This window comes from Podarcis tiliguerta (assembly GCF_965153285.1).
Source record: "Podarcis tiliguerta genome assembly, chromosome: 13".
NCBI classification, from domain to species: Eukaryota; Metazoa; Chordata; class Lepidosauria; order Squamata; family Lacertidae; genus Podarcis; species Podarcis tiliguerta.
In genome coordinates, this window is record NC_139546.1 from 37,793,640 (window position 1) to 37,812,146 (window position 18,507).

At 46.1% G+C, this 18,507-nt stretch overlaps 3 protein-coding genes and 1 long non-coding RNA gene across 5 annotated transcripts in view; 1 reads left to right on the forward strand and 3 right to left on the reverse strand.

Annotated features, from left to right (window-relative positions):
- LOC310663642 (integrin alpha-X-like) overlaps positions 1 to 2,169 on the reverse strand; it is a 28,302-nt gene extending 26,133 nt beyond the window's left edge. Inside the window, exon 1 of the mRNA XM_083411707.1 lies at positions 2,013 to 2,169. Within this exon, the coding sequence (XP_083267833.1) occupies positions 2,013 to 2,076 (64 nt within the window). The 5' untranslated portion in view covers positions 2,077 to 2,169. The remainder of the gene's footprint in view (positions 1 to 2,012) is intronic.
- A 1,661-nt stretch (positions 2,170 to 3,830) lies between these two features.
- CD2BP2 (CD2 cytoplasmic tail binding protein 2) lies at positions 3,831 to 14,444 on the reverse strand. 2 transcript variants are annotated; one of them, XM_083409334.1, is made up of 7 exons: positions 14,328 to 14,444; positions 10,316 to 10,397; positions 9,919 to 10,051; positions 7,847 to 8,004; positions 6,229 to 6,733; positions 5,724 to 5,845; positions 3,831 to 4,163 (listed from the first exon to the last, which is right to left on the reverse strand). In XM_083409334.1, exons 2-7 carry the CDS (start codon positions 10,388 to 10,390, stop codon positions 4,053 to 4,055), a joined length of 1,104 nt encoding a protein of 367 aa, XP_083265460.1. In that variant the 5' UTR covers positions 10,391 to 10,397; positions 14,328 to 14,444; the 3' UTR covers positions 3,831 to 4,052. The 2 variants fall into 2 exon arrangements, with proteins under 2 accessions (XP_083265460.1, XP_083265459.1); XM_083409333.1 differs by lacking the exon at positions 14,328 to 14,444 and adding an exon at positions 11,635 to 11,792.
- Positions 8,165 to 9,912, reverse strand: LOC310662426. The gene is made up of 2 exons (XR_014504285.1): positions 9,051 to 9,912; positions 8,165 to 8,402 (listed from the first exon to the last, which is right to left on the reverse strand). It is a non-coding gene; the product is annotated as an uncharacterized lncRNA (long non-coding RNA).
- A 2-nt stretch (positions 14,445 to 14,446) lies between the features above and the next one.
- LOC310662424 (sesquipedalian-1-like) lies at positions 14,447 to 16,268 on the forward strand. The gene is made up of 2 exons (XM_083409342.1): positions 14,447 to 14,586; positions 15,447 to 16,268. The coding sequence occupies exon 2, from the start codon at positions 15,460 to 15,462 to the stop codon at positions 16,078 to 16,080; it is 621 nt and encodes a 206-aa protein (XP_083265468.1). The 5' UTR covers positions 14,447 to 14,586; positions 15,447 to 15,459; the 3' UTR covers positions 16,081 to 16,268.
- The last annotated feature ends 2,239 nt before the right edge of the window (positions 16,269 to 18,507 follow it).

Below are 18,507 nucleotides of genomic sequence, written 5' to 3' on the forward strand. Positions count from 1 at the left end.
AGAAGATTTTCCTGGGTTAAAAAGTCATCTTATATGCCGGAACATACGGTAGTCTGCTGCCCTCAGGTGGGGCAAAGGATACTCTTCCGCCACCAGTGTTGGGCTAAAATGAAAGCTGCCGGTCTACTAGAGCTTTTGGGGACAATGGTCCCAGCTCTTTCTCTCTCCCCAGCCCCCTGTTCTTCCAGCCGCCTTTGACAAGGGGAGTTCAGTCCCGCTTTCTGCAGGGTTCAGGTGCATGATGTACCCTCATGTGCAAGGAGCCTTCTCAGGTACTTCCACCAAGCAGGATTGAGTTTTCCACCCTTCATCTGATGCACAGAGAGTTCAGTCCTGTTTGCTGCAGGGATAGGATGTGCCATGCCTCTTCCTGCCCCACACCTGGTGTTACATATGACATCTGGTGTGATTTAGGGAGAATTTGGCCTGGCGTCCATGGGCTGAGGTTTCCTACCCTTGCATTACAGAGAAGGAGTCGAAACTCATGCTTTTCCCTGCAGTTCTAGTTTTGTGTTTGTCCAGATGGAGGGCTGCTTTAAAAAAAAAAAAATAATACAGCATTATACTTGCGGTCTCAAGTGGTACAGTCCACTTGACCACCTCAGGAGTCTACTATCTCATTTGTTTATGTAAGCATTTCTATCCCACTTTTCAATTCTGAAGAAATGTCAAAGGTGGCTTACAATCAAATCTCAAATAATAGGAGGGGAAACAGGTTATTAAAAGAAAGATATACAGTAAAAGCAGCCAGATGAAGTAGCGACAAAAAAAGAGGACATGAAAGTTAAAAACAATAGGCATCACTAAAGACTCAACATTTCTGTTTACTAAAAGCCTGGGTGAATAAAAGAACCTTGACAATTGCCTAAAATTTAGGAGATATCCCTGGATGGATGTTGCAGGGGGTGGATTAGATTAGATACACCTAGGAAGGCTGTTTCAAGACTGTGGCTGCAGAACAGAAAAGTGCCTGCATTTGCCACTGTCAATTTCTGAGGCTCAAAGGCACCTGAGTCAGGATATGTTTGCCTTAGCTTAGAGAACAGACAGGGCCATGTGAAGGCAGGCATCCTTATTCCACGCTCCGATTTTTATAGGGCTGTTTAGGTTAAGCCCAACGATTTCAGCAGAATTTGGAAAGCCAGTGAACATCATTGAAGAGCAGTGAAATGTTTTGCGAGACCACGCATCTCTTGTTTTCAAACCCACCGCCCTGTTTTGGAACGAACTGAAGATGCTGGGTAGCCTTCAAGGGTAGCCCCACGTTACACACTGCAGTAGTCTATAAAGTGGCTGTCTGCTGAACATCTTGAGCCAGCCTCTGTAATCCTGGTAACCGCCCTGCACAGTGGGGCAGTATTAATTAGCCTCATATTGGTTGTGCGAGGTAGGAAGGTCTCAGATTTTAGCCCCAAACTCTCAAGGTAGCTTTCAACAACTCGATGCACCGCCCCAAACAATATGGAGAGATGAATATTAACCTACCTTACAGGGCTGTTGTAACAATACAATGGATTAGTGCAGCAGGCTTTAAACACAGGCAAAATAAATGCAAAGTGGGGTTATTATATAGTAAGCACTTAATACCACTAGACCTGTAGAAACATTTTTTGGTTTTTAAAAAATCCCCATTTCAGTGCTTGACTGAGCAAGCCTTCCCACGCACGGTAAGTTTTTGTTCCTTTTTTAAAGTCACTGTCTAAAACACCGCAGCCCCCTCCGTGCCCCTCGTTAGCCCTGATTCAGTTTACCTGCAACCCAACCAGCTGCCCCACTCCTGATGGCTCCAACTTTAACCAAAAAAACCCCCAACCCCTGCTCCTGTGCCTTTTAAAACAGCTGTAAGCAGGTGGCACTACTTTTTTACTCCAAGCTGAGAACAGATTCACCTGCCGATTGCTGCAGATCAACTTGCTGTTAAAGACACAGGAACAAGCCAAAGCCAGTTCCTTTGGGATCAGTTGGCAACCCTACACCTGCCCCACAAGCCAAAGTCGAGCTGCAGTACGTACACCAGCCAAGGCAGAGAAAGAAAGCAGCTTTGAGGATCCACTTCGTTTCGACGGCAGGCTCCATGCTGTTGCTTCATCCAGTCCTCTGCGGCCGACTTGCATGGAGACTGCACTGCTGCAAAGTCTGGCATCTCATTTCCTATTATTGCCACACCAGTATCCGTTCCCCCCTCCGTTTCAGCATGAATCTCTGATTTGCGCCACCTACAAACCACACCCAACATTAAATGCTAGACAATGTTAAATTACAACAGAGTAGGGCTGCCTCTTTTCCCAGAGGCTTTCTTCCATTCCATTCCCATTGCATGGGACAGACAAAACCTAACAAAGTTTTTCTTGCCATTGAATGTCCAATGTTCAGCAAAAGTATATCCCTGCATATCAGGTGCTGGGGGCAAACACAGAGTCGTCGTCACTTTCAGGATGTGCTTCCTAGAGGGCGACCCATCAATAGACACAGAAAACTGTGCTGTGTTTTCCAGTGTGTTCCAGTAAGACATCTTAAAGGAAGGGGGGCTAACCTGTGGTGCTGGACTCCCAAATCCCATCAGCCCCAGCCAGAATGACAAAATCGCCAGGAATGATGGGGCAGTCTAATATCCAGAGCACGAGGTTCCCCATATGGAGGAAATGTGGACTTCAGACTACCAAACCTCTATTTTGGTCTGTGTATCAGTGGCTTGTTTCTCACCGTCAGAACATTAACCCATTATCCATATGTCTGAGCCTGCTAGCAGGATGTTTTCATCTTTTAAAGATAAGAACCCACAATAAATATATTGTGGGAATTCTAGCTTCCGGGGAAGTAACGTGACTATTTACTTGAGTGTGGGACAGTTGTGCCAGATGGCCGACTTACAAGATCTTAAATGAGCTCTGATCTACTGGATAACCGACTGGACCCGCATCACAGAAACTAAAGGCACCCGCTTTCCTAGCATCCTCTTTGAAAATGAGGTTTCTTCATTATGAACAGGAACAGCCCAAAGCATTTTGTTGCCTCAGGCAGAGCAGAAATCTCTCCACGCCACCCCCAAGTCAAGTTGCATAGTTTCCAAAGCTCATGAAATTATTTTCTGCGCTTGTGGCAGGAAATCTCGTGATCACCTCTCCCCGACAATAAATAATACTGTAATAATTAATTAACTTGCTGCCCTTTCAGAACACCAAAATATCTGTATGTGGCCAACATCTAGAAGTTGTTTTTATTTTGCTGTTGGCTTTAATTTCTGCAATTGTCCATTTAAAAAAATTTGTGCATGTACCAAAAATACCTGTCTTGTTTTAAGGGCTCTGGACTAGTGTGTATTACAAAGGGAAGCCACTATCTGATTTGCCTAAACACTCTACCTTGTAAGAGGAATGGGTGTAGATGAAAGCGGGAGGGACACACTTAAAAGCATGGCCTTCTCATGAGGTTCGTAACAAGGAGTGGGGTAGTATAAAGGAGCTGAAGAGCAATGAATAAAATTTGAGTCATGAGTAAGTTTGGGTAAAAAAAGGCCCCCTTTAAGTCGATCCCTACAGATGAAAATAGTAATAGACACAAAGTAAACCACAATTTCTCCACCAAATATTGTGCAAGATGGTAGAGCAGTGAACTATGTCACTGAATGGCAACTAGTTTTACCCTCTCTACCTCCCCCCAAATCTTCTATTTGCTTGTGTATGACAGTCTCTCCTCCCCATCACTTAAGATGCTACTGGAAGCATTGAGGAGCAGACAAGAACTGGCAGCTAGAAGGCTGCATGCCAATCCCTAACCTATGCCCAACACACGGGAATCATCAGCAGGGAAACAGTAACCAACCCAGCCAATTTAAGGTTGACTCTTTTTATTTCTCGCAAAATGCGAAGCAACCTCAGAATGAGACGGCAAATCAAACCTCTCCCTCTTTCCCTCTGCAAACACACGCACACAAACACACACACGCCTCTCCTCCCCTGGCCCCCACCCCCTAAAGTCCGGCAAGTTCTTTCAGTCTGCCGCTGTGTTGAGTTGCATCTCTTGTGCTCTGTGGGGCAGGAGGCGGGTTCCGATCACGTGTAGAGGTCAAAATCAATGCGCTTGGAATTGTAGAACTGGCCCTCGGAATTCTCCACCTTCCGGCAGTAAACCCCATCGGGGAAATAGCCTTGGGATACCCAGTCCTGGAGGGATACACAAGAGGAAAGTGTTGAAGGAGAAAGGGAATTGCTGAGAGAAAGAAGAGATGGAGCTGGCAAACTGGTTGGAGCCAGGGGATGAAGTGAACAAACAAGCACTGGGGGGAAATTATCAACATAACCAGCAAATTCAAACACGACTGACGTTAGCATATCAAGGGGACCAACAAAATCTGCATACATGGAGAGCCAAAAAAAAAAAAAAAGTTGGTGCACCTAATGGACGTGGGGGTCCTACAAACTAAAATGCGTTAGGTGGTTTTCACTCAAAAACAGGCATGGAAATGGAGGTTGTGAAAGGCTAGAAACTTGGCTTTAAAGATGAAACCGGAGATTCTGCAGAACCCAAATTCTGCACCCAATGCCCAGTTTTGTAACTGAGATATTGCACAACACACATTGCTGGCAATATTTTCAGAGAAAATGAATGGTGATGTGCAAGAATAGTCCAGATTTTGCACTTCTAGGCTGCCTACTCAGAGGTATTATCTTAAACAATTGCCAACACAGTAAATAAACAGTTCACTCGTAATATATCAGTGGTGAAATGCTCATTTCTTCTCTTTCCAAAATAGATTTTATCTTGAACAATTGCAAACGCAATAATAAGCAGTCCACTTGTGATATACCAGTGGTTCAGTGCTCGGATGCTGTTCCAGTAATCAGACATTTTGTTGATTAGTCATCGAGCTTTGTAGTAAATAATATATAAGACAGTACATAAATGACTTAAAGTAGGGATATATCTGTCCCCATCTGCATATTTCCATCAGGAGGAGCACAGAAAGAGGAGGTTTAACAAACTGAAGGATATCATCTTTCAGAACAAAGAATTGCAGTAGTAAATGTAACCAAAATGATCTCTGTGGCAACTGATTACATTAGTGTTAAAAAATCCTTGATGCAGCTTGACAGCTGTCACTACAAATCGAAACAACTTCTCTAGCAACATGATTTCCTTGCTTAAGTGGAGTTCATAATCCCAGTATACAGGAATTATTCTTCACTGCCTTTGCATATACGGTACTTTCATTAAATGTTTGCATTATTTTTACATATGGAACTGTTTTTAATTCTTTTTACACTTTTCTTGTTTTACAGTTACCATTGTTTTCTTTGTTTTTATGATTTATATTTTATTGCTGCAACACACCTGGGACCACATGGTAAAGAGCAGGTAAGAAATCTAACACACTGCTTCTCCAATATGCCCACAGCTGCTGACTCACCTCAGCAGGCAAGCCACAGCGATGTGCACTTGCAACCACAGGCAAGACTTATATACCCAGGAACAATAAATGGATAGAGGTGGACATGAAGATCAAAGATTTAGGGGAAGAAATGAACATAAAGGAAAAGAGGGAGGAAAAAAACAAAGGCTACTGAAAGGATGGAAAAACAAAAAATTATCAACGAAAGGCCACTGGTATAGGCGGAAAGAATGAAGACTGAATGATGACGACAAGACCTAAGACAAGAGAGAGACATGAAGAAATATCTGAGGGAGAAATACCAGTGGTTTGACTGCCCCACTTTGTCTCTTACCTGCATCTGGGAGCTGCTAAAGGGGCCATAGAGTTCGGACGTGTTTGTGTTCTCCCATTTGTATTCCCACATGACCTCGGAGAGAGCGTCGTCGTCGCCCTGCTTTTGCTCCTCACTTCCCACTGCCGGAAGAAGGTTAGAACTTGTGTCAGGTTGCCAATTCCAACAATAACCCAACGGCTAAGATCCGAAATACAATCAGGACAGCTGTACTACTGCAAACATCAGGATTCTGGGGGCCGGGTGGGTGATCCCACATTTGAATGCTTCCCCACAGAAACACCCTGCATGTTGAAAGCTCAAGTATGGGAGAGAATCTTAAGAGCAGAAGCCTTTTCCCAAGAGGGAATAGTTTTCTCTGCAGAAAATGAGCACAACACATCTTCCTCTATTTGCAGCCGTAAATCTAAGCAAGAAGCTGTGCCAGGGGATTATTAACTTTTTGCAAATCATGCGTTTTCGGTCTTCCCAAAACAGCAACGCAGTTCCCAACAAAAGGACTCACCCGCTGGTGTCTTCTCCCCCAGTTTCGCTTCATCAATATCCTCAGCAAACATATCGAGCTCCGGTTCGGCTGCAGATGATGCTGCGGGAGGTTGCTCCAGCGCCCGAAGCCTCAGCGCCAGCTTCTCCCGAGTCTCCTGGTAGATCTCATACACGCCTCGCGCCACCATTTGGTCAGCCAGCCCCGAGAGGCGCTCCAGCTGCTCTTTCCGTTCTGGCGACCCGGGCTTCTGGGGTTCTCCTTCCTCAGCCGGCTCGGCCTCCTCTGCCTTCAGACGGCTCCAAGGCCTCCTCTGGCGCCCGCTGTTCTTGGGCCCGCCCTTGTCTCCCAGCCTCTGGATGGCCCTGGCCACCGTCTCGCCAGGCAGCACCAAGGCCACCATCCCTTCCAGCAGCGCCTTCTTGTCCAAAGGTGCCCGTCCGACTTCAAGGTCCTCTTCCTCGTCTTCATCGGCAGAATCTAGCGGTGGCTTCTTCTGACCAGGACGCTGCTCCTTTATCCTGACCTGGTTGGGAAGCGAAAGGGACAGGAAAGCCGTAAGAGGCAAGCGGCAGACCATTACAAAATGTGGAGGAGCTCAGCTTCTTAGAGCATGGTGCCGATAACGCCAAGGTTGCAGGTTCGATCCCCGTAATGGAGCAGCTGCAAATTCCTGGATGGCAGGGGGTTGGAGGAGATGGTCCTCCGGGTCCCTTCCAACTCTACGATCCTAATGTATGGGCTTCAGATCCTGTCAAAGAACTCTAGCAGGTGCCGCAAGCCAGGAATAATATCCTTTTTGTTATTTGTACTCCCTCTTCCTATTAGATATTCCCAAGAATCATAGCAGCCTTGTTTGATGCAACATTAATTCCCTGGTTGCCCAATTCTTGTGGTAGTGAAAAGCCATGGAGGTAAGAGAGCAACATTATTCCCGCTTACTTAGTTTTAAAATACTACACCTGACTATGTTTTCACCAACTACAGCCATCTTTCGAAAGATAATGAAATTCTGAAGTTTAACCTGTGCTGTAAGCGTATGGGGCGAGGGGGGGAATCCACAAACGGGGGGGGGGGGGGAACCCACATCCTAACCCATTTTGCCCATTTCTCATGTCTATCCTTGCACTGGTTTCTATTGTGTAAGGTGGTGCGTGCGCAGTGCGGAGCTTGTATGGGAGTACACAGCATCAAATCCCTACTCAGCTATGAAGCTCACTGGGGTTTGGGAGAGCTGCCGTCTCCAAGGCTATCTTGTCTCAGAATTACTCCAAGAGCCGTAAGTCCTGAGGACCATGCAGGAAAGCAGCTTAGTTATGACAATCAACCTGATTTACTGCTGACTACTTAGGGTACCCAGATTTGAGCCATGAACCCAGTTCACTCCTGTCCTGGCCGCAGAACTATAGCCCATTCCCCTACTGCTGTTCCCTCTTGCAGACATTTCAGAATTACTTCCCAGAATTTCTGTATTTATGATTGTACAATGCAAACACAAAAACTGGTGTGTTGCTTCCTGCTACAGTGCAACTGGGGAATCAACGCAGCCCCTCTCTCTACACACTGTAGGAACAGCCAAGGTTATCAGCTCCCTGTTTGCACAGACTGTCTTCTGCTCAGCCCAGACAGGCAACCTTACCCAATCTATGTTGTCCAACCAGTTATCCCGAATCATCGCCTCTTTCTTCAAGAAGTAGTTGCCTTCTGAATCAAAATGGCCTTCTTCCATCTCCTCCTGCAAATTGAATGGAGTGATCCGGACCCCATCTTCAAAGTCAATGGTTGCAGATTCCTGCCCTACGAGGGTAAATAGGAAGGGGGGGGTCAAATTATGATGGAACAGCCTCTCATAATACTAGAATAAATTGACTGTTAAATTTAATAAACCACTAGAAAAGGGCTGATACGAAACCGTAAGAACATCCTATACCCTTTTAAAATGTGGCTCTTTTCGGGGGGGTGGGAGGTGTTACTGGGTTGCCATTTTTATTCTGATTATATATGTTGCAATCTTTTCTGTGAACCGCCCACAGACCTCTGGGTATAGGGTGGTATATAAACTTAATTAACACCAACACTGAAGAAGTGTGCATGCACATGAAAATTTATACCAAGAAGGAACTTAGTTGGTCTCTAAGGTGCTACTGGACAATTTTTTAATTTTTTAAAATATATTTCAACACCAACACCAGCAACTTGAGAAGAGTCTGCTGGATCAGGCCAGTGGCCCATGTAGTCCAGCATTCTCACAGTGGCCAATCAGTTGCCTGTTGAAAACCAGCTAGATTTGAGCACTAGAGCCCTCTCCCCGCCTGTGGTTTCCAGCAACTGGTATTCTGAACCATTGCTGCCTCCAGCTGTGGAAGCAGAGCACAGCCATCATGGTCCGTGAGCATCGATAGCCCTATCCCCTATGAATCCTTCCGCTCTGCAATCGTAATTCTGCTAGCCCTAGTACATCCAATAGTGTTTATAGGTAAAGGGACCCCTGACCATTAGGTCCAGTCATGGCCGACTCTGGGGTTGCGGCGCTCATCTCGCTTTACTAGCCGAGGGAGCCGGCGTACAGCTTCTGGGTCATGTGGCCAGCATGACTAAGCCGCTTCTGGCGAAACAGAGCAGCGCATGAAAACGGCGTTTACCTTCCCGCCGGAGCAGTACCTATTTATCTACTTGCACTTTGAGGTGCTTTTGAGCTGCTAGGTTGGCAGGAGCAGGGACCGAGCAACGGGAGCTCACCCTGTCGCGGGGATTCGAACCGCCGACCTTCTGATTGGCAAGCCCTAGGCTCTGTTGTTTAGACCACAGCACCACCCGAGTCCCAATAGTGTTTATACGCATACATATAGAGGCAGGATTCCCCATTTTAGCTCAACACTCTGACATGGCTTCAGGGGGCTCAGAGGTGTGAGGCTCAAGCATTATGAGTGTTCTCAATCACCCACTGCTAAAACAACTCCCAGTTTTTACCTTGGGCTCTGGAAGGGAGGGCTGGGGATGACCAGTGGTGGGTGGCCAAGATACTCCAGCTATTCCAATGGCCAGCCTCCCAATGAGCTCCTATTCCCCCCTCTATACAAGCTCCAAACATATGGAGCTGAATCGAGGAGTATTCATCTTCCACAGAGGAATTGGGGAGCACTGATCTTCCATAGAGGTGTAGTTATGAGCTCAGGGGCTACAATCCTATGCACACTTACCTGGGAGTAAGTGGGCTTACTTCTGAACAAAACATGCATGAGGCCTCTTAAAGGGTCCCGACAACCCAAAATATTGTCTTGGCTGCCAAGACCTTCCAAAATTTGTGAATACTTAAACACAACCTACTTTAAAAGGATGCTGTAAGGCTTAATGAAATAATGTATACAAAGGGCTTTGAACACATACAGCCCAATCCCACGCATATCTACTCAGAATTAAATCCTATTAAGTTCAGTGGGATTTACTCCCAGGTGTCCCTGGATTCCAGCCTTAGTTTTCATGCAGATTTCCCCCCTTAAGTACTGAAATAGATATTCAACAGCTCCATTTCCTTTAGGTCTGCCACATCCGTACCACTGCAATTCCAAGCAAAAGTAGACTCTCTTGCCTTTATAAGGACTAGTGGCTGGCTTGCTGTTTTTTGGGGTTTCAGAAAGTAGAAATATCACAGAATACAGAATCTCATTATCCAAATATGTACACGTACCATGGTTCCAGTTCCATACTTACCTTCTACATCATCTGATGCAAGGATGTCATATTTGCTGCCTCGCCCTTCCTCCTCGTCATCCTCCTCATCACTGTCCAATGAGTGCTTGCCCTTAAAGCGGCTGCCTGGGCCTCCAACTGCAGGTTCCACCAGCTGTTAAAGAGGGGGGTTGGTTGGTAAAGAATGTAGAAATTATCCATTCAGAAGCTGAAGAATCTGCCTGTATTCCCGAGCATCACTAGTTTAGAGGGATTTTTTTTCCTAATCAGCAGCTTATCCCTCTTTTAAGCTCCCCTAAATCTTCAGGATACGCCACTGTGCATTCTCAAGTCAAGCTCCCAGATTTTAAACACGCAGTTCCTCCTTCACTTTATCCCCTGAATATGAAGATATTGGAGAATAGCCCCTTTCGCTCACCTTCTTTTTTGGCAAGTTCATTTCCTCCTCATCCTCATCGCCTTGGTCCTCAAAGGTCACCTTGCGTTTTGACATTATGGCTCTACAAAAAGCAAACCAGATTCAAAAGATGAGCAGAGGGGATGCAAGACACCCAAGAGAGCTATCTGTGGGCAACACAGGAGAGGGGCTTGACTGTTCTGATGGGTTTGGTTAAGCAGAATTTGCATAATGCTGCTTCCACTGATGATAAGGCCCTTATCTCTACCATGCAGGTCTCAGGGGAAAGGGCCTTATCCCCACCATGCAGGTCTCTGGGGAGGGTTTGTAAACAAAGTAACTCTTGACTCCATCTCTGATGCATATACTGTGTTTTATACACATCGTTTTATCCTCTGCAAAAGAAAAATCCTATCACAATACATCTCAACCTGTTACGTAAACTCAATGAACAAAAGAGCCCTACAAAAAGATAGCAAATAAAAACTCCTTGCATATTCTGTCACAATGCTTTGATTTAGAAATAGCTGCACTAAGAAACCCCAAATTTCTTAGTAAGAATGGCACATTTAAGTTTTGTATACATAATTTACTCAGCTTCCAAAAGGATTTTTTTCACATAGCTCAGGGTTTATTTGGGGGCCACAAAAAGGGATGTGTGCGTGCAGGCTAATAAGCCTCTAAAGAGCAAGGAGTGCAACACCTGAGCTCTGACCACTAAAGTTAACAGCAGCCTTGGGAGAAAGGTAAAATGCTCCAATTAGCTGGCAGACTTAATCCCAGGGCCATGGGTTCGAGCCCCACGTTGGGTGAAATATTTCTGCATTGCAAGGGGCTGGACCAGATGATCCTCGTGGTCCCTTTCCAACTCTTCTACAATTCCTCCTCTTCCTCCTCTGTACTTTGGCTGCTGAAAATAATCTAAACGTAGTCAAGCTTCGCTGCTCTTCATCATCTCCAGAGGACTAAAGCGCAAATGAACTCCAGGCAAAATGTGGGTGTTTCTTTAAAATTATTATTATTATTATTATTATTATTAAAAAGAAACCCCGACACCAATTACGTTCTTAAATTAACCACGCTAACTAATTGAGGGAGAGGCCTCCCAAACTCCAAAGAAGCCTGTCGCACGGCTCGGAGGCCGCCCCGCGCTTTGCAGGTGTGAGCAAGGGGGGGGGTCATTGAGCTGGGAGCGCACCTGGGCAGGTATGCCGCCGCCCGCCTCCCCCCCCCCCCCCGCAGCCAGACGTCCAGGGGGGGGGGAGCCATTAGAATGTGCGCATTACGTCACTCGTGTTCCCCGCTCCTCCTCCCCCCGCGCGACGGAATGCGACTCCCACCTGAGTCCTCACGCAGCCCCCGCTGCCCAACTCTCAAACCACCGCGGCGAGGTAATCAACATCCGGGTCCCGCCGCGCCATTCGACGAGGACGTGACGCTAAACAGGCGGTGGCGCACGCGCTCCGGAAGTGACAGTAAAGTATTGGCAAGCGTAGGCTTCGTTCGCGCAGACTAGCACGAAGAGTATGGGCAAAGCCTGCGCGCGCGGCGGGGGACGGGAGGCGTATTTCCTAATTTTGGACCTCCTCCTCGGGCGGAAGTTCTATATCATTTCAAGCCTGTGCAGCCCACAGGAATTGTGCAATTTATTCCTCGGCTCCAGTGTATCTTGGGTTGCCTGGGTGTAAAGCTACTCAGGCTGGACTTCCTCCTGTATAGGACTTCGACCTTAGGAATGAGTAGTTCTTTAAAGTGGTGTGGTTTTAATGGCGCAAATACTGTAGGTGAAATTAAAAGGGAACCAAACACATTCCTGAAACCGGTCAAGCAACAACCCTCAGCCATAATGGTTAAACTGAAACCTCCATGGTTCAAGGCATTGTATCCTGAATAACAGCTGCAGGAGATACAAGCATCTCCTTGGCCCTTTCAAATCATAGGGCGGATGAACCTTTTGTTTAAGCCTGATGCAGAAGGCCTCTGTATATGTATATGTAGGTATATGTATATATGTGTATGTATACCTGGAGGTCTTGGGGCGGTTCACAGAACAAAATCAAAATATAAAACCATGGAATAAATAATCCAAATAAAAACAACAACCCAATAACACCCCCCCCAAAAAAAACAACTCCACATATTATTATTATTTATTGGCTTTATGTCCTACCAGACAAAGCATGCAGAGATTCCCATGTTTAGTTAAGGCAGAGGCTGCCATTGCCTGCAAGGATCTGTGGATTAGGGTACTAATCCAGCCTTTAAGATGTCTTTAGCCCTATTAGTTTGTTGCAGTGCGAGAGTCTTGCGGCACCAACAAATTTACTATGCCACAAGCAATAGCTTGTTTCATAATACTGTAGACAAAGCGGGCTTATGCCACAATACAATTGTTGGATTGGGCTACAATTTACTTTACTAGGCCAACTTTCATTCAAACTGATGTCAGGGTTGTGTGCAATAAACATAAACAATATTTATTCCAAATAACAGCAGCAACAACAACTTCATATGGGCAATAAACTGAGGGGAAGAAGAACTATAAAATGATAAGGGAGACTGAGGCAACAAACCATTTAAAATATCTGGGCAAAGAAAAATGCCTTGGCCTGGCACCGATAATTATATTTTCTGCATTGAAAAGTCAGGGTACCATGACAGTAAAAATCTTCTCTGTTCAGTACGTAATGTACTTCCACTAGAAAGAGCACTTGAAAAAGGACCTCACTCAAAGATCTTAGGGCATGGACAGGCCAGCGGAGCCGTCTTTCCCATTGGGCTTAGTGGTGCGTTGTGCCAGGGCACCGGCCTCTCAGGGACACCCCAGTGAGTGGGGGAGCTGCACAGCTTTGCCAGTGGCCTCCCCTTTCCCTGCACGCCCGCCAGCTGTGCCCCGCCAACCATAAGGCTGGCAGGCATGCAGCTTCCCTCCCAAGCCTCCTCGAGAGGAGATCATCGCAGAGGCTTGGGGAAATGTCGGCAACTCTGGGAAATGGGGGGGGGGGGGGGCAGAGGGATCTTTGCACCACAGCGCAGGATATGCTTAAGACAGCAGTGCAGGCCAGGGTGGTATACAGACTTACTCCCAGCATGAGACTCTTAATCTCAGGGTTGATATTGGGACAAAGGATTCCTGCACTGCAGAAGTTGGACTAGATGACCCTCATAGTCCCCATTCACAGGCATTAGAAAATAAATATAACATGGCAGTGCTGCCCTCCCTCCTAAAACAAAACAGAGGGAACCACCATCAAGGAAAGCCACAGCTTTTCCTGAGCTGCCTTTCCTCACTATTAGGTGGTGATAATGAAAAGTGGAGGTACATTCACCCCCAACAAGTCAAATGAGACTGTAAAGATCCCTTGCCAGGGAGCACCCAGCTACTCAAGTCTTTGGGGTTCCACCCTTTGAGAATTATTGACCCAACAATTATACTCTCGTAGCCCTTCCACTTGGTTTATTATATACAGAGTTGATGCTGGGCCTCTCACAGATGAATGCCAGGCTGAAATGCAACGGATCCATTTCCAAGGAAAAGTTTTAAAATAGAGTCCAAGAGTAAGCAGAGAGAGAATACAGCTTGCTCATCAAAAGCCTAATGAAGAAAGAAAAAATCTTTGTACTACATCTAAAGACTGCAAGAGATTAAAATTGCTGGTTTTCCCCAGCAGTGCCATTACTGACAATACCTGATCCCTAGAAACCACCATATTTTCTTAACTAATGATGGACCAGTAAGTATATGATATTTCAGTGTGGGTGCATGGGGGGCGGGACAGGCAAGCTCAGAAAAGGGGGCACTTTATGGGGAACTGTAGCAACTAGAACTTAGATCCCAACTATTGCGATTCCTGCATTGCAGGGGGTTGGACTAGATGACCCTCCGGCCCCTTCCAACAGTTCTATTATTCTACCCTCCATTCTTCACAGCTATTTGTTCCTGAAACGAATCCATTCTAAGACAACTCTCTTTAGGACCAGCGAGAACTTTCCTTCGAGGTTAGGTTTCAGTAATTGGTTGTGGGTTCCTTACTTCCTCTTTCTAGTTGCTTGTTCTTCTTGATCTTGGGAGAGAAATTGTGGGTGGGGAAAGCAAGGGACCACGATCAAAGGGGAGGCAAGCTTCTCCCATAGCTACCTTCTCTTCCTGGATCAAGTGACTTGTGAATCGCCAGGTGAGCTCTAGTCCCGCCCCTTCACCTGGGAAATGTTTCCTCTTGAAGAGTAGGAGAAGGAGAAACTGCCATGAAGGAAAACCAAAAGAGGGAACTCAGACGTATCTGACACCAAAGGTAAGGGCATTCAGGGGTATTTGTTTCCCTTTTTTACAATATCCTCATGTTTGCTTGGGACACTTGCTATAGTTACATTTATTTCAAGACAAACGGGGCAAGTTCTTGCTCCTTCCCTCTCACTCCAATTCTTCTCCAGCTTCCCCCCTTTCCCTGTATTTTCTTTAATTATGCATAGATTCGTCCTCTCCTTTTTTCTTCTGGCACCCTTCATCCTATCCTTTCATTACTTTTATTCCTTCACCACCTTTTGTCCTCACTCCTTCTGAAACCATTATTTCAATTTGTTTACGTTCTCCTGTCCTGTTATGCTTACACAGTATAGCACAATTGGTTTGCTCCTTCATTAAGTTATTTCCACTTTTGTTGCAACATCCTACTCTAGATCCTGTTCAGTTTTCTTAAAAATAAAATAAAAAATCCATCCCAAATTAGAATCTCTCCCAGCTGGATAAACACCACACATTTAAAGCAACCCAATAATCCTGGCAACTGTAGTTTACCCGCAGGGAGCTATACTTCTCAGCACCTTTAACAAACTACATTTCCTAGGATTCTTTTTATTTCCGGGGTGTGTGTGTGTGTGCTTTAAATGTAAGATGTGTACACAGCCAGAGATCTTTCATCTCCCCTTCAAAAGCGTGATCCCTTTTTTCATGTGCTTTGCTTCATTTTTTCTTATTCCCTTTCACCCCATCCCTAAGTTATTCCACACTCTCTCTCATTTCTCCCCCCCCTCCCCCATTCTATATCTGCAGCTCCTTTTCTGGGCCCATTATCACCTGTACTTTCCTGACATGCCCACCTGTTTCATTCACTGCCACCAGTCGTCCATCATAATTTCACCCCTCATTTTTCAGGGTTCTGTCCGCCATGAAACTCCACCTCTCCAGTGCTCTCGCATCTTCCCACCTGAGGCATCTCCCAGACCGGCAGGGATTGCTGTACAAGAAGAGCATCCGCACAGCCTCCTACCGGCCATGCTGGTGCGAGCTCTGGGGCAATATCCTCTTCTGCCGAGACCAATCGGGAGATCGGGGTCCTCTCCGGCTCATCATCCTGGAAGGCTGCACCGTGGAGCTGCAGGAGTCTGCATCTGAACCGCACACCTTTGAGATTTCCTACCCCAATGGCGTACCCGGAGCCCGATCCTACAAAATGGCGGCCGAGAGCCAAGAAACCATGGAGGGTTGGGTGCGAGCTCTCAGTACGGCAGGCTTCTGTTACCTCCGAGCTTTGGTGACGGAGCTGGAGGGACAGTTTCAGATGCTGAAGCAGCAGCAACCTCCCAAATGTGAAGGACAACCGAGACACTTGGCAAGAGACTTGAAACACCCCACTACAAAACCAGCGGTGGAAGCTGGTCCCTTCAACATGGGTTTTGTCCAGCTCCACCAGCAATTTGGAGAAGATATTGTGAGGCTGAGGCGGAAGTGGCAGGAGAAGCAAGTCAAGCAGCAGCCAAAGAATGAGTCCTTGATTGATTTTGATTAGGGCAATTCAGGCCATACCAAACGTTTGGACCGTGCCTTTGGGAAGTCTAGAATCTCTGAAGTTTCAGGCAAGAAAGTCACGCAGAGCCAGTATCTGATTAATGCCTTCGAAACATATGTCAGCACATTGACATTGACTTTTACATGCTACAAGAGATTTTAATAAATGTGTATTTTTAAACAAAGAAACCTACCAGCCTTGAGAATTGCTTTGTTTACCATAGTAGCAGCTGCCATACCTGATATAGTGAGAAAGGAGGTTGAGCTCAGTAATGGTATGTTTTGGTGAGCGCTTATTGTGGGTGGAGTCTTCAGCTGTGCCAACCTCCTGAGTGTGGAATCAGAACCATTCCCCAAAGTGAAATCTTGGTTTCTTTGACATTATTTGGTCCAGCCCATACATTCAGTGGTGTGATGAAAACAGCATTGGCCTACTCTCTGGTCTTTGACTGGTGGGTCAGGACCATAGCTGTCAACTTTCAGATTTGAAAATAAGGGATCAGCAGCGTCGAAAATAAGGGATCAGCAGCCTCACCTGTCCCGGGGACAGTCTACGGGATATCTAACAATCCGGGATAGCAGCGGGAAACGGCGCTGGAATAAGGGAATTTCCCGCAAAAAAAGGGAAGGTTGACAGCTATGGCCAGGACCCTTGCCTTAGCCTTAAGGATGCAGTGCCACAACAGCACTATCGCGATATGGTAAAGTAACAATAGAAATGAAGCAGCAGGTATCCACCATGTCTGGCCTAAAAGTTGACTGCTATCAAAGCCAGGATTGCCTGGAGAGTGTTGGCTCAGCAGAGGCCACAAGCAGAAGTTTCCCTCAGATTAACTGTAAAGAGATCCTTGTTAACTGGGAGAGACGGGCCCTTCTGAACACAAAGTGTGCCTCCACCTCTAAACTATGGTCCTTCCAATGGCGTCATCTTCCCCAACCCACCATAACACACACACACACACTATTTATCAATGATTTCCAGGTAGTTGCCTACGAGACTCATCATAAAATCATTCCTCCAGCACGACTTTCAAACCTAAAAGGATCTTTGTTCCCAACAATATTCTGAATTTTCTGTATTTCGATTTTCCAGTTCTGCTCTCACACCCTTAAAGTATCCATGTGTAATTTTACTTTATGTTCACTTGCTCCCTGGCTCAACATCATTTGTGGCTGCCCAACATGGCACTGGCCCACCTCTGGCTACACAAGCCCACTGATTTTCCCACACACAGATCAACAACGAAGATTCAAGAGAGCCAGGGCAGTGGCTGGTTGGGTGGGGGACGGTATTCAAATCTCCATTCCACCATGAAGTCCACCATGAAGTCCAAGCTCTGTCTCAGTCCCACCTATTATGCCGGACTGCCCCAAGTATGTCATCCATAAGTTTCTTGGAGAAAGGTGCAATATGTGGCAAACATATTGATCTTAAAACCACCAACAGCCTCCCCCAATCATGGCAGAATTGAGAGGGACGTCAAAAGTCACAGAGTTTTGGGACAGAGAATATTTGACCCGGCAGCTGATACTGGAATACATCTTCCCATCATCCCTAACTGTGCAAAGTGGAGCTGATGAGAGCTGGAATCCAACATCTGGAGATTCCTCTTCCCTGATCAAGGACCCCCTACAGAATTCATGTTGGCAAGCTAGTAAAATGTGGGCTAGATGGAGCTACCATGACATAAGAGTTGTAGCTAGTGAGGGATTGCAGCCAAGGAGTGCTCATCAGTGGCTCCTGGTCAACCTTAAAGAGAAAATGTCCTATCTGCTCTTATCTTTTAAGTACTATGGTGATATCACTTCAAAGAGTGCTCTCTTCTCCTCAAAGGATCCTGTAGTTTGTTTTAGCATAATGAGAGTTGTTAGAAGACCCCTATTCCCCTCAGAGCTACAATTCCCAGAGTCCCCTGGGGAAAGGGGTTGGTCATTAAACCACTGTGGGAATGGTAGCTCTGTGAGGGGAATAGGAACCTCTTAAAAATTCTCAGTATCCTTATCAGACTACAAGTTCCAGAATTCTTTGTGAGGAAGACATGACTTTTTAAAGCTGTATGGCACTGCTTTAAACGTATAGTTCAGATGGAGCCAAAGTGACAAGCTGGGTGCTATACAGTTGTGTTTGGGCCCAGAGTTGTTCAACAATAAATGATTGGATGAACGCTGGGGGAGGTACTCATTTAATCTGCAGATGACACTAAACTGTGAGAGATAACCAATGCCTTAGAAGACAGAGATTATCTTGATAGGAAGGAGACCTTGGCCAAAACTCACAGAATGAAATTTCAACAGAGATAAATGTGAAGCTCTGTGTTTAGGCAGGAATTAAATCAGATTCACAGGTAGCACCCGCACACTGCGCGTACCCTTCAGCAAAGAAAACTTTCCCCTACTCCAAGGATGCAGATACTCTAATCCCACCGAA

Bases quoted from the DNA above. Each gene is read 5' to 3' on its own strand.
- CD2BP2 (XM_083409334.1), bottom strand. From the start codon at position 10,390: ATGTCAAAACGCAAGGTGACCTTTGAGGACCAAGGCGATGAGGATGAG. The intron at 10,052-10,315 runs GTGAGCGAAAGG...CCTCTTTAACAG, and splicing joins TGAACTTGCCAAAAAAGAAG to CTGGTGGAACCTGCAGTTGG. The intron at 5,846-6,228 runs GTGAGTCCTTTT...TTCTTCCGGCAG, and splicing joins GGGGGAGAAGACACCAGCGG to TGGGAAGTGAGGAGCAAAAG.
- LOC310662424 (XM_083409342.1), top strand. From the start codon at position 15,460: ATGAAACTCCACCTCTCCAGTGCTCTCGCATCTTCCCACCTGAGGCAT.